At 42.3% G+C, this 24,468-nt stretch overlaps 1 protein-coding gene across 1 annotated transcript in view; it reads right to left on the bottom strand.

The window, feature by feature from the left end:
* Window positions 1-24,468, bottom strand: part of TTLL5 (tubulin tyrosine ligase like 5) — a 128,378-nt gene that overhangs the window by 91,368 nt on the left and 12,542 nt on the right. The window contains exons 9-14 of the mRNA XM_074149099.1: window positions 16,158-16,259; window positions 15,939-16,030; window positions 13,754-13,861; window positions 4,277-4,358; window positions 2,697-2,758; window positions 1,817-1,908 (exon numbers count right to left, since the gene is read on the bottom strand). Coding sequence (XP_074005200.1) covers window positions 1,817-1,908; window positions 2,697-2,758; window positions 4,277-4,358; window positions 13,754-13,861; window positions 15,939-16,030; window positions 16,158-16,259 — 538 coding nt within the window. The remainder of the gene's footprint in view (window positions 1-1,816; window positions 1,909-2,696; window positions 2,759-4,276; window positions 4,359-13,753; window positions 13,862-15,938; window positions 16,031-16,157; window positions 16,260-24,468) is intronic.

Genomic DNA, 24,468 nt, shown 5'->3' with positions numbered 1-24,468 from the left:
GAAACTACAGGCTGGTCAGTGTCACTTCCACCCCTGGAAAGGTGATGGAACAGCTCATCCTGGATGTCATATCTAAGCGTATAGAAGGAAAAAAAAGTTCATCAGGAGGGGCCAGCCCAGATTCACAAAGGGGAAATCAAGCTTGACCAATCTGATAGCCTTCTACAATGGAATGGCTGGCTGGGTGGATGCGGGGAGAGCAATGGATGTTGTCTACCTTGACTTCAGCAAGGGTTTTGACACTGTCTCTCATAACATCCTCATAGGTAAGCTTAAGAAATGTGGGTTAGATGAGTGGACAGTGAGGTGGGTTGAAAACTGGCCGAATGGGCCAGAGCTCTGAGGGTTGTGATCAGTGGCACAGAGTCCAGTTAGAGACCTGTAACTAACGGTGTTCCCCCGGGGTCAGTACTGGGTCCAGTTTTGTTCAATATATTCATCAATGAGTTTTGCTATGATACACAACTAGGAGGAGTGGCTGACACACCAGAAGGCTGTGCTGCCATTCAGCGAGACCTGGACAGGCTCAAGAGTTGGGCAGAGAGGAACATAATGAAATTCAACAAGGGCAAGTGTAGGGTCCTGCACCTTGGGAGGAATAACCCCATCCACCAGTACAGGTTAAGGGGCAGACCTTCTGGAAAGCAGCTGTGCAGAAAGGGACCTGGGAGTCCTGGTGGACAAGTTGACCACAAGGCAGCAATGTACCCTTGTGACCAAAGCAAATGGTCTCCTGTGGGTCATTAAAAAGAACGTGGCCAGCAGGTCAAGGGAAGTCATCCTCCCCCCCTACTCTGCCCTGGTGAGACCACATCTGGAGTACTGTGTCCAGTTCTGGCCTCCCTAGTCCAAGAAGGACAGGGAACTACTGGAGAGAGTCTAGTGGAGTGCTATGAAGATGGTCAAGGGAATGGAGCAACTCTCTTACGAGGAGAGGCTGAGAGACCTCTATCTGTTTAGCCTGGAGAAGACCGAGAGGGGATTTGATCAATGCTTATAAATATCTAAAGTGGGGGGGTGTCAAGAGGATGGGGTCAAACACTTCTTAGTGGTGCCCAGTGACATGACAAGGGGCAACAGACATAAGCTAGAATACAGGAAATTCCCTCTCAACGTGAGGAAAAACTTCGTTACTTTGGGGGTAACAGCACTGGAACAGGCTGCCCAGAGAGGTTGTGGAGTCTCCTTATCTGGAGATATTCAAAACCCACCTGGATGTGTTCCTGTCCAACCTGCTCTAGATGAACCTGCTTTGGCAGTGGGTTGGACTAGATCTCCGAAGGTCCCTTCCAACCCCTACAATTCTGTGATTCTGTGAAATGACATAGGGGATCTCCCTGCCTTTTGTGAGGGCTCCACTTCCATAGATATTTATGGAATCCATTTCATAGCCAAAAAAGAGATCGAGAACAACTGCCCTTCAGCATTACAGTGCTAAGGAAGCACTATCTCAGCAGAAAAGGTAATGGACAGTCACAGCAAGTCACGTGAGCCCTCACTCCAAGGATCCATGGGAAAAGAAGTGAGAGATTCCAGGAGCGAATGGGAAAGAAGCCTTAAATTTCAAGTGTACTCCCTAGAAGATCTTGGAGACGTTCATAAAGCTCTAGGGTTCTGAAAGCTTATTGTCCACAACAAAACAAAAGTGGCTGAAAAGCCCATAGCTCAGGTGCATCACCTGAGTCTCTTCTGTAGAAATGCTAGAAATTTAGAGAAGCCCTCACATTCTCAACTGTCTCTCTCACCTGTGAGCTAAATCCAATGACAATGACTTTCCTGCTGTCTTCCTCACCTCTGGCTTGTTAGAATCACTTACCTGCAGCTTCTGGTATGGATTTCTCCTGGCAGATTCAGATGAATGATAAATGGCCCGGCTTGACCGCTGGCCTGGATCCTGGCACACAAAACCTACAGACATCAGGAGCCACATGAGAACTTTAAGACAAGCAAATCCTGAAATACAAACCTAGCATTCCTGTTAATGATCTCAGTCTACACATGACCTCTCTGTCCCTGCCAAAGAACCAAAAAGGATGCTCTTATTTTTTTTATAACTTGCTTTGTTTAACCCCAAACTGTACATTGCATTACATTTTTTTAAATAAAACTGTAACTTGCTTCAAAACCAAGTACCTAAATCAGTAACCCGTCTTACTGATTTAACAACACAGAGATGGGCTCCATTTCCTGAATCTCTGAGCAGGTTACCCAATAATCATTATGCCTCTTTTAGTATTAGGCATAAACTGCAGCAAGTAACTGAACCAAGAGGTACTATGGATGCCTAAAAGGTGTTGTGCACTAGACAGTCATGCAGCTTTCACAATCACGACTCCACTTCTAACATAGCCTAACCAGAACACACACATTCAACCTAAAAAAAAAAAAAATTAAAAAAAAAATAAAAAAAATGCATGAATACTGATTCTTCTGTGGGCAGAACAGAAGTCACCTGCTAAAAAGAAAGAGTAGTGTCATCAAATAACAAACCAGGGACTCTTAACACCACCTAAACGCCACAAACAGCCAGATTATTCTGAGGCTGAAATGTCCACATAACTTCCCAGTGCTAAATACAGTTGCTCTCCTTCACTAAAGTTCTCCTCTATTATACTCATCTAATAACATGCAGCTCAAATCTACCTTGTATTGGTTTTAAATGATGGAGAGATTGAAGAGCTTTTTGTTACACTCACCTACAAGAGTAAACATATCTGAGAGCATGCTGGCTTTGATCTTCAGGTCCAAAGGAGCATCGCTATTCACACATGCAACAGAGGACAAGAGGACATTATTTGTCTGGCATTAAATTGGAGGAATGCATCACTATCCCAAGATTATCTTCTAATGTAGTTTCTTTGCATTGGTCCTTAACACAGACAAAATCAACACGGGAGGAAAACTAGGTGATTTTCACATGCACAGGTAAAGACGAAACAGCAACACATTAATCTGTTTATCCTTTTTCACAGCTTCAGTCTTTTAATGCAGCAACGTATGGCCTTGCTTTAGCTCTGCTTGACTAGAAACATTTTCTTTGAATTATCAATGCCACATTTCATGGAGTAGATAGAAGTTGTATATAGAGGCACAATTACTTATGCCTTCTCCACATAAAATAATGAAATCAGATGGGTTAGTTCTAATGGATGAGAACACATGCTTTGGAAAGGCGATAGATTTGAAAAGATCAAACATTGGGAACAGGTGAGAAACATCAATAGTTCTGTCCAGAGGCAGGAAAGGAAGGTAAATCAATGAATACGGCTCAGATCAGACAGGCAAAGTTTGATTCCTTGGAAGCAGAGGAATCAGCCATGTTTTACAGCACAGTGATAGATGCCAATAGCTTGGACAAAGAAAATGGCAATCATAAAGCAGAGCAAAGGACGCAGATGCAAATTAGAGTTCTAAGTAGCAAAGGATGCAAGTAATTCACTGTGTACGTATGTGAGCACAAACCACTAAACCAGGTAATTAAGCATGGTGGAAACATTCTAGTTGCACCTGAAAACGAAATGGGTACTGTGGAAGGTAGGGTTATGAACACTGTGTGAAAAAATTTCTGTGCAGGATAAAGAACGAAGGAAAAAAAATTAAGAGGAAGGTAAGATATGGCTATTCCAGGAAGATATAACTTAAAGCTTATCTATACTGCCATAACTGAAATATTGCTCATAGTACTACAGAAGTATATTGTGCATCTGTGCTCCTGTAAAGTTAAACAGTAGTCCAGAAAACACACATAGTTGGATATCTACAAAAATAAATCTTCAGGTTTCATTAGAGTATGAGGGTCAGCATAAGGGCCAAGACAACACTCACTCTTTAGATTTTAGCTAAAGAGATTACTAAGCCAAAAATTTGAGCCCAAGCATACATCTACATACTCAAGTCAAGCATAATGCCTGAGCTCTGCTTGGACTCCAAAACCTTAAAGATTTTACTCAGTCAAGCAGATTGAAACCCCACACAATAGCCTAGAGAGTTTCAAAATTCGACTGTGATGGGCGATTCTGAAGTGTTAATAGTGATGATAGCCTGTGGAGGAGAAATAATTAAAAAGAAAATGGAATCCCAACCGGGTTCTTTCAAAACCTACTGCTGCAACAAGTTTATGCAAAGGGAAAAGCAAAGGACTATCCCCCTCTCAGTTCAGCAGTGGATCAAATACTCTGCAGGCATCATGAAATAACACCCTCCTAGGACCACAAGTTTCAAGAACAACCATCTGTAGCAACAGTCCCAGCCTCGTATTAAACCAGGAATCACTTACCAGGCCAGTGATGGGGACAGGTTCACTTCCAACAGCCAGGGCTTCAGAGTGTCATCAATAAGGACATCAAAACCATACAGTTCTGAAAACACAGTGGAGTCTGTAAGTTTACCTTACTGCGCCTTTAAATGTTCAGGTAAGGTCCAACATTAGTCTCTATCAGGTCATTTCTATCTACATAATTTGAACTCTCTAGGACTGAACAAAAATAACATTCCACAAGTGAGAAATTTCACTTCCTCAGAATCAAGATTAAGTATATTCTGTTTGTGGGGGAAAGAAGGAAGTAAAAAATGGGTCTTAGGAAAGTATTATATAGAAAAATAAACTCTGCTGTCCACCAACTGCAGTTCATGCAGAACTCTACTATTTTATTTTTTTTTTCCCCACATAAAATTGACAGAAGCACAGCAAGTCGAACCTACTTCTTCCATTGGATCCTGGAAATAACAGAACTTCATTCTCCTTTTCACTTTTTAATCCCTATATTCATTGTTCCAGTCAGCTATAGAAAATATTGCTTCTTTCAAGCATCAGCTTCTCTTCAATGACTCCTGTATGTTTTTCTGCAATAACCCCATGGGAGTACAATAGTCTTCTCCTCGGCAGCTCCATCTACATGGACAACCTCCCATAACTCTTTATCTTATTGACAGCTTGCCACTTTGCAGCAAACCACTACAGAAATATTTTTTCCTTAGTTTCTAAAACATTCATAACTTATTACATCTGCTAGATGTGTTCTGCTCTACACAGGTCAGATTGAAGCCAGCTTCCCATTCCAAGACCGATTTTACGATTTCACTCTATACACACATTCTCTCTAGTTTGGAAAGAGTTGCAAGAAGGATGCTACACAAAGACGACTGTAAATCAGAAGTTGGCGTTAATGCAGTTCCCTCTTCCAGCATTAAGAAATAGAGTTAATGATCATCAGGGCAACCTATGCACGTTTTTTTCAAAACACCGCAGAGCAAGGTATTGGCAGACAAGAAGGATTTCTATGGAATTAACCAGTTCCCTAGCATGTGGAGTGAAAGCAGAAGAATTTCCTTGCCATACGGCTTTCCTTGAATTCTGGCCTTGGCCTTTTGTCACCTGCCTGACGTTGATGCTGGCTTCAGGGAGCTGGACTGCTTGACAAGATGTTCCTATGCAGACAGCTGTGTGAAAGCTCATGTAGCTTATAATGGGAAGTTAAAGAGCTGGGGGAGGAGGGGGGAGAGGGGGCGGAACTTGGAAGGGGAGGAAATGGCAGCAGAGTGAGTATTGCCTGCTCACTTTTCTAGACTGCGTAGCCAGACAATGAGTGGGAAGCAAAACAGCAGAGAGTTAGGAGTTGGTTCACTCCAAAGAAATGAGGCTGAATCTACATTTGGCTCTCTTGCTCCCCAGACGGGAAAGGCTGCAGCAGAGGGAGAACGAGGAGGTGGGGATTGTAAGTGTAAACATTAGCAAAGCATTTTGACCAGAAGAATTTTCTGATTATTTTAATACATTATTTCAAAACATAATCTCAGGTTTGGTGAAGACCCGTGACTCCTAATGGCATAGCAAACTTCAGTGGACAGGCAGGTCATACCTGAGACAGAGAAGTGGGCCTGTGGCAGCACCCAACCCCAGTCAGGAAGCATAGCATTTTGTTTTGACTAGCTGTTGCTTCTTTTGCTGCTGGCCATTCCCTCCTTCTGCCCATCAAAAGACCTTTGCTAGTATTTTGGCACCTCTGACTTTGTCCTCCTTTCCCACACTTTTCTTCCTTCCAAATAACTTGCTCTTTAAACCTTCCTCTTTTCCCACTCAGTTACTCACTTACTCCATCTACTTTTACAAATACACATGGGAAACTTCTTGACCCTAGCCAGCCCTGACCATGCTGCTGGTGCTTTAAACAAGGCAGACACAAGGGAAAGGAGTGTATAAGGCCAGTAAGCTCTTTGGGAAATACCTGTTGACTCAATTCCATTGTTGTACACAGACATCTAACGCCATCTGCAATGCCTTAGGGTCCCCTAGGAAGACTTCACTGCTGCTCCATAATGCCCCAAGTCTCATGTATTCTAGGTCATATCTACAACCCCTGAACAGATACCTGTGCTATGTCAGTGCACCATGAGCTATGCAATACCCATGTTCTGGCCTCACAGCTTCCCACATAGGGCTTACCACAAAGGGGTTCTCAAGTCTGCCTGGGATACTGGGGCACGAACAGAAGATAAATTACCTGTGGTTTCAACTATCCCAGAAATATCTCCTTGGCCCTCCTGCAGATTTTGAAAATGCACTACATAGAAAGGATACTTCTTCTGTGTTTAATCTACTGTGAAACTCCACTATCATTTGTAAAAATAAATGCACAGGCAGCATGAAGATGCTGAGTCACATGAGCATAGCACCATCCAAAATACATCCTCTGCAATTACAAACTTAAAACAAGACTGCCATTCCCATCTGTAGAGAGAGTAAAGAAAACAGAATGACAGAGAAACATGTGCCTCAAACTATGGCAATGGTAGGCTTATGACAACCCACCTTGCACAACTGTTGTTATTAAGGGAAAAGTAGAAGAAACTAAGATACCAGGTTCCCACCGTGCCTTCCCTTGCTCCCCTCCTTTTGCTACTACAATACACAAAAACACGTTTCACCCTTGCAGTTTGCTGCAGAGGTTGGAATTCTATCAGAAGGTACCAGCTTTTGCCAAGACTTGGCAGAAACAGCCTGCCTGTTCCCAATGACCCCCATGGAGAAGTCACTGCTGACCAAGCTTCCCATCCTCCCAAGAGAAGGGTCAGCTTCAGACTCAAGCCTAACAGCAACAGTTCAGAGATTTTTTTTTTTTTGCTAATGTCATTATTTAAGACCAAAAGGAAGGTTAGAGACATGGTCTCAAGCTTTTTGGTTGTCGTAAGCTACCATGTATTTCCAACATTTAAAGTACCAACTTTATCTTATAATCCTGTCAAAGACTGCGCTGGCACTCCATTTTAGAAAATAACCCCAAAGAATATGCTATTCTCTGTAAGTCCAGAAACTAAGTCACAAGTGATATCCTGGTGGCGCAAACAATGTTTCAATGATTTTGCATAGAATGAATAAACTCAATTCCTAGAGGGTCTCTGCAATTCTGGTCTTTGTTTTCAGTTTGTTCACTGGGGAAAAAGCAGCTTTTACTGCAAAGTACATATTCTGCAATTGAATGGAGGCAACCTGAGGTTATGAAGGGACACACACTGAATAAAAGCTGCATAGTATGCAACTCTTCTGCTTTTGCAATAAAAACCATCTCATTTTAAGCAGGAGCATATTTACAGACATTCCTAATGCAAGGAATTACACCTGTGCCACTGAAATGCATTTCTTCCCTTTCTCCTTCCTACTTTTTCTGTGCTTTATATAAAGGTATCCTGCACACCATGCTTATAGGCAACATGTATCAAGGAGCTTCAGTTAGAAAAGTCAACTGTGCTACAATTTCATCCACAGCAGCAACCAGTCAGTGCAAGGGAAAAAAACCTCTAGAGTATTGTCATGGACATACTGCTTTGTTGAACATATTGGCAAAATAGAGGCTTCAGAAACTCAACAGTATTTTGTAAATCAACTCCATCACTTTATCTAGGGATGGTACAGTACCTGCTTCAACTCTGGTAGAGAATATCTTAACAGCTATGGGGACAAGAACATCTTGGGGGCTTTCACAGTCAGGTCCCAAATCATTCCTGTCACTCTGCAAAAGGCCAGCATAACAGTATAGGCTTTGATAAGCAAAAAGCCACACTGTGTCATATCAAGTAATAGAACAGAAGCCTCTACTCTGGACACCCAAGGCTTCGGAGAAAGTACTGGTGCTGTAGTCTTGTATGTGAATTTGCTTTGCACTCAAAATAATACAGCTTAAGTCCTGTTTTTAGAGAACTTTATTTTACAGAAAAAGGTTTTATCTCTCAGTGTTATTACACGAAAGGACTAAACAAGAGGGGACAGTTATTCCACATGTTGGTGTTCTTGTCTACTTCACAAGATGTATCCCACACCTGCCAAAGTTTGTCATACTAGGTTGGCCAAATGTGCAATTACCTCGCTTAGAGGCACTTTCTCCACAACAGGCAACCAGCGAAAGCCTATCACTTATAAGATGACTTCTCAACCTTTATTCCTTCAACTGAAGCCTGAAGGACACTTAGTCGCGTTCCCAATAACAATCTTCAGAAGTGGATTAATTTCAGGGTGCCTACATAGAAACGTACATAGAATATCTTGAGTTGGAAGCGACCCGTAAGAAAAAGAGAGTGCAACTCCCTGCTCCTCACAGGACTACCTGAAACTAAATTATATGACTAAAAGCGTCTTCCAGAAGCTCCTTAAACTCTGACAGGGTTGGTGCCATGACTGCTTCCTTAAGGAACCTGTTCTACTGACTGACCACCCACTCAGTGAAGATCCTTTTCCTAACGTCCAATCTGAACTTCCCCTGACAGCTTCATTCCATCTCCTCGTGTGCTATCACTGGTCACCAGAGAAGGGAGATCAGCACCACCCTCTCCACTGCCTCCCTTGAGGAAGCTGTAGACTGTGATGAGGTCACTCCTCAGTCTTCTCTTCTCCAAGCTGAAGAAGCCAAGTGACCTCAGCCGCTCCTCAGAAGCCTTGCCCTCGAGACCTTTCACCATCTTGGTTGCCCTCCTACATAAGACACTATTTCTTTGGTAAAGAGAAGAATACAGTTGAGGCTTATCACCTATACCAAAATCAGACTTAATCATCCTACTACTCTGAAGTAAGAAAAGTTAATAAAGTCATCTTCAAGGCTAACATCAAAGAACGGGAGTCTTGGTGTAAATTGGGCTGCCTTTATAATCCTTATCTTACAGGGTAAATAAATTATCACCCACAAAGGAGAAAGTTCTTCAACCCAGCATGTGAAATCATAGTGAGTAAAGAGGTTAACATCCCAATAACTACCTTTGGACATCACTTAACTTCCCTTATGTCACTGAGGAACACAAGATTAGATATGCTACTACATGTTCTTCAACAAACTTAGGTGGTCAAACTGAGAAACTGTAGTAGCAGGTAGATGAAAATAAGCGAGATGTCTCCATAGATACATGGGTACATAAGGTGAAGAAGAAATACAGCATGTTCCTGACTTCATTAGCTCAAGTTCTGTCGATTTCAAGCTCTGAAACTCCAACAACCTTAGCCCCAAGCAAACTAGGAGACAAGAATAACCTGGTGTTCCTCACTTCTGTGTTCTCATCTATCTGCTAAAGACCTTAAGGTCACTACAAGAACCAATGGCAGTGTAAGATGGAATGAGAAAGCAGGGTTGATTCAGACTTTGGTAACACAAGTCTACTAATTACAAATTAACAATGCTGGTTTTTTTTTTTATAGCTGTTTTTGGAAGAGCTAATTCTTCCTATGTCTGCCCCAGCACCCTGAGAAAGAAAACTGGTGCTACCAAGCAGAGAACTGCTTAACTGCTTCCTCAATAAACCAGAAAATTTCTTCAGCAACAGGGATCCTGACTCTTTCAGCTGAGCTCTGGGTGCTAAATCACCAACAATCATGTTAGGTACCATTTAGAGCTATGAAGTGGCAAGTAAGGAAAACAGTGCAGGGACAGACCCTTACTCCTACAGGAGCTATCACAAGAAGACCGATCCCTTGAAGTCATTTTACCTTTCAGGTTCAGCTGACAGTTTTCTTAAATTCTGAAGATATAGTTGTATTACTAAACCTACCTTGGCACATTGGATCATCAAGAGACCTGTCCTGAAAGCTACAGGATTCCTGAATCTGATGGTAGCCAGAGGACTCTAAGGACAACCTTTTTCAGATTCAAAGTGGCATCTTTACCTACTGACTTTAAAGCAAAGACTGACAGTAAGGGTATAAAAATATAATGAATTAATCTTTGAAAAAAAAAAAAAAAAGCATAGAGAATGCCTGTTCTGCTTTTCTTTGACATATCATCTATGAAACCAGAAAAAGATGTAGGATATACCATATGCATACGTATGGCTGACCTAAGTCTCTAAGCAGGGACCTACCTACACTCATGTCAAGCAAGTCTGCACAGAAATTCCTTAAGAATCTCAAGTTTTTAGTGTTCTGCAAAATTCATTATGGAACAGGCCAGCACTGTTCAATACTACAAAAAGCTACCATTCCCCTAAACAGGTCAACCACTACTAGTAAGAAAATTAAACGCTTGTGAAGAACAACAACATAGATGGTTGAGAACTGGTGATTAGATACAAATGAAGACTTGTTTAAGCATTTAGTTCCAGATGAGCACCACTCCCATAATACAATAGTTTATTGTTTGCTCTATACCATCTTAATGTAGACGTGATTAGAAGCATAAGCCTGACCAATTCAGCCTTAGGACACAGAAGCAGTTAAGCAAGAAACTCATTGCTTTGGTGGGATCAACATGCCTATTACCCTATCCTGCCCTGCTTTCTTGATTGCAGAAGAGCTCCGAGTAACCACTGGGTTGACTAGAGCTGGGAATGAAACAGGGGAATTAAATCTATTGTTTCAGGCTCATGTTCAATGAGTACAGAAAGTGGTGCTACACTGGATGCTGGCAAAAACGTGTGTTGTACCCAGTTGCCTTCACTTCATCCCCTACTAAACCATCCAACAGAGAGATTTTTCAGACTGTCTGAAAGAAGGCCTTGCTACCTTTTCTAGCCCACCCAGAAGTGTTCGCTCCAGGAGGGAGAACTATGCAGTCTTTAATTGGCTTGGGCGTATGTATCCCTATCGTACCTACTGCTCCTGCAATGAGATGTCATGTCCCTCAAAGTCAGTGCAAACCTTAATTTCTCTTAAAGAAGGCACCAGAGGCAATCAACTCAACTGGTGATCAGCTTCAGGACAATGCAGTGGTTCAGAGTACTGCAGCATGACCTCCTCTGGAGCTACTGGTTAAGACAATTTTTACTTGCAGCTTAATTTTACAAGAGGAATTATTAGCTAATCACAAAACAAAAAAGGTTGCAATCAAATCACGTAGTACTTGCACTACTTTCTGTGATGCACTTCAGAGGAACAAAACTACAGCGAATCCCAAGTCCTCTGAGAACTGATTATTACTAGAATGCAGCAAACAGCTCACATGACATGGCCAAAAGCAGACTCACTACAATCAGTCCACAAATTGTCAGCAGCACTTCACTTTGACATTAGAAGAGGAATCATCCTGACCTACCACTCTCACTTTCTAGGCAAGTATGGGTAGCTGGAACCATAGAGACTGTCTCACCAGTCTTATTTTAGAACATGAACCAGCCATCAATGGAGTCTCTTCCCTTAAATCTAGGAAACAAGTATACTACATTAAAAAAAAAAACAACACATTTACTTGGGAAAGGAATGAAGGTCAACAGCAGCACTACACTGTTAGAGAAACAAAGTGGACAACCTAATCTAGACAAATAAGTACTTGTGATTTAATTTTTAGCAAGGTGGCAATTGTGCTGGAGTCCTATTCCCTAGACAGCATTACAAAGACTAGAGTAGAATAAAAACTGAGTTTGTTGTATTTTTCTAGAAGCTTTCCAAATAAGGCCTACCTCTGTATCAGAGCATCAGATACAGGTTTCTGAAGTCTGGGATACTTTTCAAGTGATCGGTCTTTCTCAGGACACACATGCAGTTTCATTGTTCACAACCCAGAATGAAAAGAAAAAAAAAGAAAAAAAAAGGCTCTTGGGAGCCTCTGCATGTTGCCTTGAAATCTTCATTCCCAGTTTTCTCCCTCATGTTAACAAGCTATGAACTCAGCCATTCTGAACACTTCCAGCTAGAAAAACTGCCTTTTTTTACAACAGGGTTAAAAGTGGCACAACCAAAGAGTGTCAAAACAAGACACACAGATGAAGAATGAGCCATACAGCATGACAAAGGCAGTTCAAATCCTTGGGACAAGGACCACCACTTAATTGTGGGGGAAGGTGGCAGAAACTACGAGCTCTGGAAATGCCTCAGGCTCCCTTGGGAAGCAGTATGGCTCCTACTTAAGCTCTCTTTCCTGGGAAGCTCTTAATTTATGTTTACACTGAAATAAATGGAACAAAACAGTTTATTTGTGGGGGAACATCTGAGAGGGTGGTTAGTGCAGCCCTGGGGAGGCAGCAGGAAGTGGGATAACCTCAGAGCCAGGCCCAGCAGAATGTACACCAGGAACATTAGTTTCCACATACACAGCTCAGAGGAATCTAGAGACACAACTGAGGGAGTAAAAGGGAGCAGCAAAAAAAAGAGGCAGTTAAAGTTTTTTGGTGTGCCTTTTTTTCAATCCAGTTGTTGTATTTCTGCAGTAGCTGACAATAGTTTTAGTGAAGTAGCAGTTTATCTAATTCATAAATCCCCACTTATGCGAAAGTTCTCCAACTTTGAAGAAGGGCATCAGAGTCAGCCAGGAGAAGCTAAGGCCAGAGGCCACTAGTTTGGCAGGTAACTAAACAACATATCAGCCATGAATCCTCCTTGATTCTTGAGTGCCTTATCACCCCCAAAAATCCAAAGATGACAGCGCTCATGTTAGAGTATTGAAAGCTGCAGAACTGTCAATACCCAAGAACAATGCAAGGACCATAAAAAATGGATTTACCCATCACAGCTAGTTTAAATGTAACTCCCAATACCTAAACACAGGATCACTTGAGCCAAGCCTGGTCTTTGGTTTAAGCACTGACTAATTATAGACTGATTTCGCCTGCCCTGAGACTCCATCTTTGTGTGTGTAGCCACCCTTTGCTTGTGTGGGTAAGAGCAAGAGGAGGCCTCTTTAGGGAATGTTGGGAAGCAGCCACTGGAAAGCAGGAGAAGGCACACTGTGGTACCAGCCGCTGCTTTCTGGACTTCATTCCAGCATCTACTGCCAGCAAGTTCTCAAATCCCTTTGCCAGCACATAGCTCTCCATCCAGCTTTTGCCAGAATAGGCTTTGACGCCACCATGTGGTACTCTCACACAAGCACAAGCCCAAAAGCATTATCACCATCGCCATTCCAGGCGCTGCATTGCACATTCCTCCCTAGTCCTCAAATGCATGTAGGACAATAATTCAAAACTACATTGCGCTAGATGGCTCAATAGAAAATATTAAATGTTCTAAAGGGAGGTTTAACCATCCATAGCCATTCTTTGCAAGGGCACTAGCGGGTCAGTAACTTCAACTTTCTAGCACTTTCACAGTTCCCTTTCAAGTCCCTTTTCATCATCCCATTTTCTAGTATGAGATTCTGATGAACAACACTGGCATAGGAGCAACTGTGATTCAGCATTCCCTGCCCTCACAAATGCCTATACTGAGGAGCAAATAAACAAATAAACAAACACACACAGTATCCGGCTTCCTTGCAATAGGGAACGCACATTTCTCTGTAGCACCAGAGAGCTGGAAGTTTTAAACAGTATTCAAGAGCCAAATCAACAAATATGCCCAGTGCCTTACCAAAGCAGCTGCCACGATGTGAAAGAAAATTTTTACAAGCTGTGGCAATGGCCAGCTCAGCAGAAACTACCGTCTTGATAATCAGGTCTTCCACGTTGGCCATCAGTGCTGCAAGGAGGGGAGGAGGCAAAAAAAAAAAAAGGAAAAAGTAGATTGTGAAGTAGCACACTATATCTAAAAAAGCATGAGAATATGCATATGGACAGATACCTTTGTGAATCAATGCATGTGAGAGCCTATGGATGGCAAAGCAATAATGTTTGGAAATCCATGCAAGCGTAAGTATATAGATACATGCGCAAGTATCCTAGTGCAAAAATACTCACAAATGAGAATGATAAAAGTGATTATATGTACAGTGCAAGTAAGCAGAAACATGTGGCAAGCACATCAGCACAAGTCAGCTGGAGTCTGATCACTGCCCACTCAGGAGTATTTGGAAAGATTAAACAAGAGTAGGTTAGTGAGAAACCCTTAAACTACAGAGAATAAGCCGTAGCCACAGAGATAGAAAAATTTTTCTTGTGGACTTTTATGAGATAACTGTTTTGTGATGTTGCACCTTCCTCTAAAGCAGCTGTTCTCATACCATGATTCACAAATCATTTCAAAATGATGTGACAGGTGACAGCTCCTACAGATAATCTGCAGTTTCAGTAAGGAAGCTCTCTCCAGCTCCTGTATGAGCCTGTAAACAGAGCTCAGGAACAGGAATCTGGGCTGACGGAGCAAAAGGCAAGAAAAGATGCACATTAGATGTAGACATGGATTTTACAATTGGCTTGGGATGAGTCATACAATAGAAAGAACACCACACTTAGTTTCTGTTTTCAAGGACAAGCAATAGAGGAGTGAGAGGAAGAGAGAATGAACAAACACTAGAGTGTAGTCTGAAAAATTAGTAGGGATGATAGGACAGCCTTCCCCACCCCTCAAAAGGGAACACAAGCAAACACGCAAGACCTCCGGGCAAACCCACAGAAACATTTGGTAATTCCTGTCCCAAAGAACATCTAGTACAAACCACTTGACTACAGAGTTCAATTTAGGCCTACAATTACTGTTTCTCATGTTCAGATAATGACATGCAGGGACCTGATTAGTAACAGAGGGACATGCAAGCAAACTTGGACATAAACTTCTGTACCAGAAGACAGCTAAGTGGAAGCAACATAGCATGGAAGTGTCCAAGTGCACATAAACATCCCACAGCAGAAAATTATTGCTGGTCCAGACAAGGCCAGCACTTCCCAGCCAGCATTCTGCCTCCCTATGACCAGAACCAGATGCATCAGAGAAAGGTGCAAGAAGCCTTGTAATGGATAGGTAGAGAAACCTGCTTGCATCGCTCAGCAGTTTACTTAATTGAGAGTGCGTGTTCTATACTTTAGGTTGGGGTGCGCTGTGGAAATGTATCAGTATCAATAACTAGGCATACACAGCTTAGTGAAAACATATGGTGCAAGAAGTGATTGGACAGCCATGCACACATATGATGGAGAAAAGTCTACTTCCCTCTGAAAGCCAGATTCAAACCCCTTCCTCCAACATCTAAGCATTCCCTAGCAACATTTGCAATATGGGCATAGCTATCAGTAATGTTACTGATGAATCAGTATCACAGGTAATTTATCCATTAAAGGATATACCTGGATTCTGCTCTGCAGATGCATTTTACTCCCAGCAGACCTGGCAAAGGTGTGGAAGAGGGAGCTATTTTATATGAAACACAGACTGAAATGAAAACACCCAGCAAAAACCTGAGCCATGGAAAGATGACACCACATCCAAGAGTCATTCAAACTGGCACAGCTCTCCAGAGGTTGGTCACTCATCAGACTGAACAGGCCATGGGAGCAGCAGAGGGAGGGAAGCTTTTAGAAGGAATGGAATGACCTTAAGAAACGGGAAATGTAGGTAAAATATTAAGAAACACACCCTGAGAAAGTCTCAGAATATTATTTGCAAAAGGAAAGGGGTATGCCTCATCTCTGGGGATAGCACTCATCTCTGAGGATAGAGAATCAATGCACTAGTGAGTAAGCTGTAAGGAACAACGCTTCCCTCCACCCTGTTCTGGTGCTAAGTGGGACTCACTGCGGCTCTTCCCTGCCTTTGTAGGATTCACACTAGTGAGATGATTCAAGATCCAACAAAGGAATAAAAGAACAAGATCTGTACTGACCTGCAGTGTCTCTCCCCTCTTGTTTTAAGTACCTCAGCATTGCACTCATGCTCCACTTGTTTCCATAATCCTCTACTTCAGGATCATCAGAGCTAAAAATAAACGAAAGGAGCAAGTTGACACCACTGGCCTACCTCTATGGACTTGCACCAGCCTTAGACCAACTTAAGTAAATTGACCCAACCTCTAGAGATCAAGTTCCATCTTCCAGCCAAGTACCTGACATAATCTCCACTCTTCTTGTTGACACTGTAGTTTGTCAGATGCATGAACTGGTTTTTAATGTTCTTGGATGCCTGGTCATACCTCACTGTTGCAAACCTGTAAAGAGGGATAAAGATTCACAGTATTTCTTGAACAAGTGACATGCTTGCTAAATACAGCCTACTACACAGACCACTCAACAACAGCTAGGGAGAGAATGCATGCAATGAGACTTCATCAAATGCAACCTGTCCTCATGAAAAATACAGTTTACTCTCAAAAGCCACATCCAGGTGCATTTAGTCTCTTTTTCAGAGTCTTAGAGCAGGAGGTCCATTTGTTCTCCTGAAAGTTTTCACAGCCTAACAGTGTACGCATCATGCTAGGCACATTTTTTTTCCTCAACTGCTAAGACTTGTGATCCTCAGACATTCTCACCAAACAGACCACTTCACTTTAGTAAAGTCAGTGTCACAGTTCCTTAAATTTCACAATAGCACCTACCATGAACACCTAAGATCCACTGGTCCTGAAAAATGCACACATTCAGAGTAATCATCCTACATATGCATACCAGGCTCCTATGCCACAATAGCTTAAGATACCAGTGTCTCAAAAGAGATAAAGGGAGTAAGAAAGGGTAAAGCGGAACTCAGACATATGCTATTCTAATAAGGCCTGGCAAGAGGGAAAGCAAGTACCACAGAGAGCAGGGTTAGTTGCAAGAAAAGGAGAGTAGATCTGGGTGAAGCCTTGAAGCAGGAGAAAGGAGGCAGTGCTCAAGAAAAAATGGAAGAGGGAGAGGAATTTGGAGCATCTGGCTGTGCAATGGAGTTAGTGGCCAGAAAAGAATGCATCCCTAGTTTGCTTTATTAATAGTGATCTCTTATCCTTCCTTTATTATTTTCTGTAGTTCAGAAGCTGAACTATACAAGGACATCTAACAAATTACACAGGAAAAAAAAAAGTCATCCTTTAGGAAGAACTACCACCAAAAAAAAAAAGTCTAATTTCTCATGAAAATGAAGCCACTACTGCCCTCGCTTGGTAGCCATTTTGAGAAACATCTCTCTCTCTCCACAAGAACTGTATCAGATAATCTATGAAAATGCTCATCAGATTAAGTCCATCCTTAAATACACAGGTGGGAGCAAGAAAAAACAGAAACAAAAACACCTCCATGATGTAACTAACTCTAAGCAGCAAGGTTAAAAAAAGAAAAATATGGTGCTAAATTTTTTTCACAAGCTTTAACTACACATAAAGTCAGAGCAGCTGGCAACAGAAAAGAGTTTGGAAGTTTGGATCCCCGTTCCACATATTTCCACAGCTTAAAGTATTTGAATTTCTTTTCAGTTTAACTGTAAGTTCCCTGGATTTAGCACTTCTGTTTTGAACATAGTGGTAACAGCCCTATTGTATTTTTTTCCTTAATTATGATTTCAACATCTTCACCTTAACAACCATTTATTGGCAGCATAATGAAAGCATTTGTTGATAATATGCTTTCAGCCAGATCCTAGAAGATACTGAGCACAAGCAGCAAGCCATTTCACAAAGTCATGGCTCCCTTGACACTTTGAAGCAGAAGGCAATTAGGTTCACCACACTTATCAGCTTCTTACTTTTTTTTTTAGTTATGCACATAATCAAAAGTATGATGATACAAACCTCATATGTTCAAACACACATCTGAACAACAGTATTTCTTTACCTTCCAAATGCTTGCATTAACTTCCTTCTACAGAGACCGACCTCAGTTACTAGGTGGTCTGAGTTCCATGCCCACAGAATTTACATTTCCATGGGAACTGATTATTCAGAAGGGATTTCAATGTGTTCTAGAGCTCTCAGTACATAAACTTTCTCTTCTACTGGGATGCTGTCATCTTACGGGATATCATGGGTCAGTTCAGCAATGCATCAAAAAAACCAAAACGTTAAACGACTCGGAGTCAAATGCTAGTTTACTACATTCTCCAAGAGTGGGTTTGACCGCCTTACTAGCCTCATGCTAAATGCAAGTCTGCAAATAGAAAATCCAAGTTATTTCTAGAGCCTCTATCAATAGCCTCTGGATGTTAGAATGGTGACAGATCACAAGTACGACACCGGCAATAGCCCACACCGCTTAGACTGTTTCACACTTGCTTGTGATGGAAGAGCGTTACTACCACCGAAATACCAGTTATGACTACCTTCAGCACTCTATAGTTCTACAGCTTTTCACATTATTACTTCATTGTACCTTTATTCCACTGTAGTAACAAGGCTACTCATCCACCACACTTGTTCTCTCCAGAACTGACTTGCATGCTTCAGAATGTCTTGGTTCAATAGAAATTTACAGGTTATTTTTAGAGACACTAAGATCATAGAAACAGGCCTTACAGTAAGAGTGGAAAGTAGGAAAACTTCGATGCTTCTAAAATATTCTAGGTGTTAACCTGAGATTAGAATAAACTCTTGAGAAATCTTACAATCTTTTAGAGGATGATTTCATTCCAGGCCCCGCTCTTTTCCAATGCCATTCTGGACCCTGCCCCTTTTCCAGTTCCAGACCCCTTCTAAGAATAGAATATTTGTCACCTAAATATAAAAGCCAAAACCCTAAAAGTCATTTAGAAACTCTAGGGTAAGGTGGCACAGAAAATAAAGCATGAGCCTCATGTTTTCCCAGTAACACAATTTACCACAAGCACATGCTGCAACATTCTGCACAAGCTATTTTCCTAAGCACTAAAGGCTTAATGCCCAGGTATCTCATATTGCTATAATCCAGCCAAAGAGTGATGAAGGCACAAATAACTGAGGCCAGGTCATCATCTGCCAGTACAGGACTGTTTCCTAGCCAAAGCATTACTCGCGGATGCTGCTATGTGGGAGCCTGCGATCAGCCAGGAATCCGAGTACTCCTAAACTGGAGGTTGGACTGTCCACATGTAGAGGCACATCTTCAGCCAAAGGAGACTACTTTATCAAGTGAAACTCTTCAAAATGGTATCTTCTGCTCACTAATACCATGTCTTTCTTGCTCTGCTTCAAGCAACTCTTATTTTCCCCAACTGTGATCTGATCCTGTCCAAGCTTGGGACCACTCCATAGCCTTTGCAATGCAGAGACCCAACACACTTAACACTGCTGTATATTGCTGGTAGTTAAGTATGTGGTCTGAATGGTTCAACAACTGGATCCACATTGCTTAGAATTCTTATAAAGAATTTTCCTGTAAGACTTGTCAAGTAAATGAAATAAAAATCTAGGAACAGGTGAAATTTTCCACTATTACTCAGACAGGAAGGTTTCCTGCCACTTTAGTGCATTCTTCTGACCCCACCTCATCTAAATCAGTAGTTGTTCCTGTTAACAATGAGAAATATTACAGAGGTAGCCAAGAAAGGAACGGATGTCTGTTCTATATCCACCATCAGAAGGACATCAACTCAGTTTTGGCCTGAATTCAGATTTGCTTTCTCCGTAACGTAGGTTCTAACCACAAGTTTTCAAAGTTGGATTTCTCCTGTGTTGACTGAACTCTTTCATCTGCCAACAAACTTGTGGGGCAGGGAGGAGAGAAGCAGAGGATGCAGGAGGAATAGTCCCCTATCACAGCATTAACCTGGGCCGCTTCTGTGATACGTATTACACAGAGATAATATAGTTCACAGCAGCAAGGACTTAGGAAGCACCTTCCTCTGTCTTGACGTTACGTACTGCCTGTATTCACTCTCTAAATTGAACAAGTGATATCAAAGATATTCACTTTCATTAACTTGTTTCCCTGGCCTTACTGCACTCCCATTCTCTCAAAGATCCTCCCCTTCTAATGAATCTTGTCCTTTTAAAATCTGAGGAAAAGGATAAGTCAAGAAAATTAAGGACATCTACTACTATAATATACAAGAGATTAGATTCCAGAAGCCTCTAAACAGAAATATTGTGGGAGAGCTTCCACCCCAAAACTACAGCTGGAAATAGGAAAGGTTAAACCGAGGTTGACTGTGCAAGGTTTAGTTTCCACACAAATTGCTGCCAGCACCACACCTCCCAGGCAGAAGTAGCAGCAATCATATTGTGAACAGCCCTGGCAGTCTCCCTCCCCTTCCCTGCAGCTTTTCTTTCCTCAGCAGGACAAAGGAGATGCCCTTCATTTCTGAATTCAAAACGTAGAGTAGAGAAGCGACACTGGCACATTTAATTGTTCTGACACACCTGCCCATGTCTCAGCTGGTCACAGCCAAGTCACACAGGCGTGTGCCAGCTCGGATAAAGACAACAACCAGTTTCCTTTCCCAGCAACTACACACTGCTACAGAGCTCACCTTCAACATCAGCACATTTGCCTTCCCTCTGGCTGCACTTTCTCTTGGATCAGAGAGGAGGGAAAGAGCAATCAAAAGCAAGCAGTAGGGTGGCAGTAATGGCAGCAGGAACAGAATAATCAAGGGAGAAATCCCTGCTACTTTATTCAGACTCCAGAAATACTCTCAACCTCTGGACTAACAGTACATCACCTAGAGCCATCCCAGCTCTCTACCCCTCTCTATCATGCTCCAGACCTCCCCTGTTAAAAAAAAAAAAAATATAAAAATCACCTTTGCCATTCAGATACTGACAGATTACTGCCCTCCCTCCCCATCTTGTAAGAGATCACTATCAGCTTAACAAGCCAGTTATGATTTGCAGCACTTTTCTTTGTTGGCCTAGCAATCTATAGAACATGTCACAGAGCCCACACTTACCTCTAGAAATCCCCAAATCCGCCACACCAAACTTCAATTGGCCCCTAACCCACAGCCCTACACTGCCTTAACCCAAACAACCTGCCCTTTTACTGTCCCGCATTCAGACAGGACACTACCCAAGGGACTGTACACCACTCTTTGCCTTATCCCCGGTGTTACTTCAGGAAATGAATTGATCACAAGGTAAAGTTTGTCATAGGCAAGTCATTTTGGAAATACGTAAACTGGATTATTAAATATTTACATAAAGTGTTACATGGTTTTGCATGAAACTTGGCAGCTCAGGAATGCTTATTTGAGACATCTAGCCAGGGCCTGGGAAAGGAGGAGAAGAGAAAAGACCCTGGAGTGGGAGAAGGAAAGAATAGTTAATTCTTTTTCCTCTCAAAAAAAGCGCTACAGAAAAAGCACACATTATGATAGTCTTTTCCATGACTGCACACAGAGTTCCTGCCTAAATGTCCTGGAAATAACCAGCGTAGTGTTTTTATAAGCACGCTCCTCACATTTTATGCTTGGAGTCGCTTTCTCAGTCCCTCTTCCCTCCCCTCCCCGTGCACTAGACTTTGGCTTCCCTGTTAGCTTATTATCGGCCACTTTGTTTAGGGAACTAAGGCCACATAGAAAGTTGTTTGTGCCATTCAATTCTCTTTATGGTTCCCATGAACTGCTGTTAAAATCAGGATGAAAAGAAACAACATGCCCTAAGGGAATTGTTCAATGGACTAGAACTGGTAGAGGAGAACTACAGATATTTCTATTTTTAACACTATCTGGACTCCAAAATGCCACCTGGGATCCAGTTCACTTGCAGTACAGAACAGGAAAAGGAAGTCAAGAGACCATCACAATCCCCCTATCTCAGACACCGGTATTTTCCACAGCATTCACCTGATATGTCAGTTGGAAACCAAGTATTAAGAGGAGCCAAAGCTTCTAGGGGAATTACTAAACATAAAACGGAGTTCTGGTGACATCTCTGTGATGGCAGAGTTTCTCTAACCAAAGCTGGATAAAATTACGTTTTTAATTTTATCCCATGTTAAAGAACAAGATCCAGGAGCAGTTTTACCAGATGTTTGCAGACAGGAAAAAAAAAAAAGACTTGTTTTCCTTTTTATTCTTTTCATTAAAAATTTGCATGTTTTCAACTTATGCACTGTTATTAATAGGATTTTGAACCTACAGAGCATAAGAAAACACCATGAGGGTGACCGAGCACTGGCACAGGTTGGCCAGACTAATTGTAGTCTAAGGAAGGAGAGATATTCAAAAGCCATCTGGGCATGGTCCTGGGCAACTTGCTCTTGGTGGCCCTGCTTGAGCAGGGGGGCTGGACCAGATGAGCTCCAGAGGTCCCTTCCAACCTCAGCCACTCTGTGATTCTGTGAACCTCTTCTGTTTCTTGTATTCTCTAGTTTCTCATTGGTGCAGACTGTCACCAAGAGTTGTTCAGCCTGTGTGATTCTTTAGTACGCTGATCCTGTCTGTTAAGCACAACAGTGGGGTCATGTAGTTACAACCCAGAGACCACCCTCTGCTACCCAAAGACGGACTCAAAGGAATTGGTGGGGGGGGGAAAAAGTAATTTGAGGAACATGAAAGATAAGTCTAGAGAAGAGGTAGAAAAATTAATTTGCTAGTTAGTATTTTGCTACCTTTCCTTCAGAATTTCCTAAAATACACCATCAAGAAGAGAGGTTGCTGAAGCTAGCAAGACACAAGCAGTTTTGATGAAGCTCAACAAGAATGGGTTGTTCAAAATGAAACTGTTGTCCAAAGACCCCAACTAAGGGCCATATCCTATACCACAGGCAAGTGTCTAGCTACCTGCCAGGAGGACCAGATTTAATAAAAGGCATCACTAGACCATGACTTCAATATATAGAGTAAAAAAAAAATTATATATTACATATATATAAAAATATATATTGTAGACTTCCTTGCTGCTCTCAAACAGTAGTGGCCTGAGGCGTAACTACGCCATTTTACAGAAGAAAATTCAAGGTAAAACATAGTCTAAAAATCAGGTAACAGCTGTCTGTATTGGCAGCAAATTTCTATTAAAAGACACACACGGAGAGACAGACAGATCTTCCTCCTCAGTGATTCAAACCCTGCTTATCTTAACTGAAAAGCAAGGAAGCAGCAGAAAGTCTCCTGGCTTGATGGACTATCCACCACAGGGATAGTCCAGTGGGGACATCTAGTGAAAAACACTGCTCCATAGCTTCTGTGCAAGGCAACGTCTACTGAAGTGGTCACATTCTGATCCCAGGTGTCCATGCAGGAGCAAGTTACAGTCCCCAAGAAGCAGAGGCTGCCAGGCAGGGGTTACCGCAAGGGGGATGAGGCTGCTGTGGCTCTGGCCTAAGCACAGCCTGTGAGGTAATGTGAATTCCTTGGCTCCAAGCAAGCACCTGAATTCTTTGGAAACCACAGGAATCCAGCACAGAAAAGGTAAATATCCCAGCGGAGCCAGTGCTAATTAAGAAGCCAGGCTACTGAAGGAGGGGACACTGTGTGGCTGAGGGGGGTGAGCTCAGGCGGTGGGATGGCAGCTGCTGTGAAGACCAGCTGCCTACGCTGCCATTACAGGAACTCTCATGTCCCTCTGGTAAGTCTCCCCCAGCTGCTGCTCCTTCAGCCCTTTGCAAGAACATTTGGTTTTCAGCTCATTTTGCCTTTTTTTTTTTTTTTTTTAATTCCAAATCTATTTTTCAAATTCAGTGTAAATCTAAGAAGTTCCTTCTGGGCCAGGACCAGCCATTCACACTCAGAAATAAGGCTGCCTAGTGCTGGTAGTTTAGGCAAAGAAGCAGGCTATAGAGAAGTCTCCCCAAAACAAGGGGCCATTTCACTATGAATTCCCCACATCATGTGTCAAGTCCCCATTACGCCTATAGGCACCAAGGAGACAGGTTGACCAGGCTCCTTTCTGTCCCATAAGGAGGTACAGAGAAGGAGGGAAAGTCTGACAGGAGAGACAGATGTCCCTAGCTGGCAAAATAGGGAAGGCTCACAAACAGCACAAGCTATTCCTGGCCCCCATGTCCTCTTCAGCTGTGCTTCAGACACAAGTCAGGCTTGTTATTCTCTCCTTGTATGGGTGCCCCTCCAAAAACCAGCATAATCCACCAATTCAACAGTTGGCTGTAAGACCAGCCTTGGGACTTCCACACAACTGGGCTTGGTGACTCACCTTCAGAAGCATGTCAAGGTATGTAATTACGACTGTAGTTTATTAACAATGCACCTCTTATTCATACTAGGATATAAAGGGTATGTCAATAAATACATCCCATCATATATTTTGGAAATCTTAGATAAATAAAACTACCTAGATTTTTAACATATGATCAGATGACCGAGTTACACTCTCAGACAAACGTGGGCAAAGCTTGCCAAGACCACCTCATTCTCCAAACCTGTACCATCAATGCAAAGGTCCCAGCTACAGGCCTCCAGGCTGTGAATCACAGATGGCCAATCCAGTTGATAACTGCCCTTTCCAGCATCAAGTTACTAAGTATTTGCCAACTTAACACATGCACAGCAGCACACTTTGTCTACTTTTTTTT

Source organism: Numenius arquata, chromosome 6 (assembly GCF_964106895.1).
Source record: "Numenius arquata chromosome 6, bNumArq3.hap1.1, whole genome shotgun sequence".
Taxonomy (NCBI): Eukaryota; Metazoa; Chordata; class Aves; order Charadriiformes; family Scolopacidae; genus Numenius; species Numenius arquata.
This window is presented reverse-complemented; position numbering and strand designations above follow the sequence as displayed.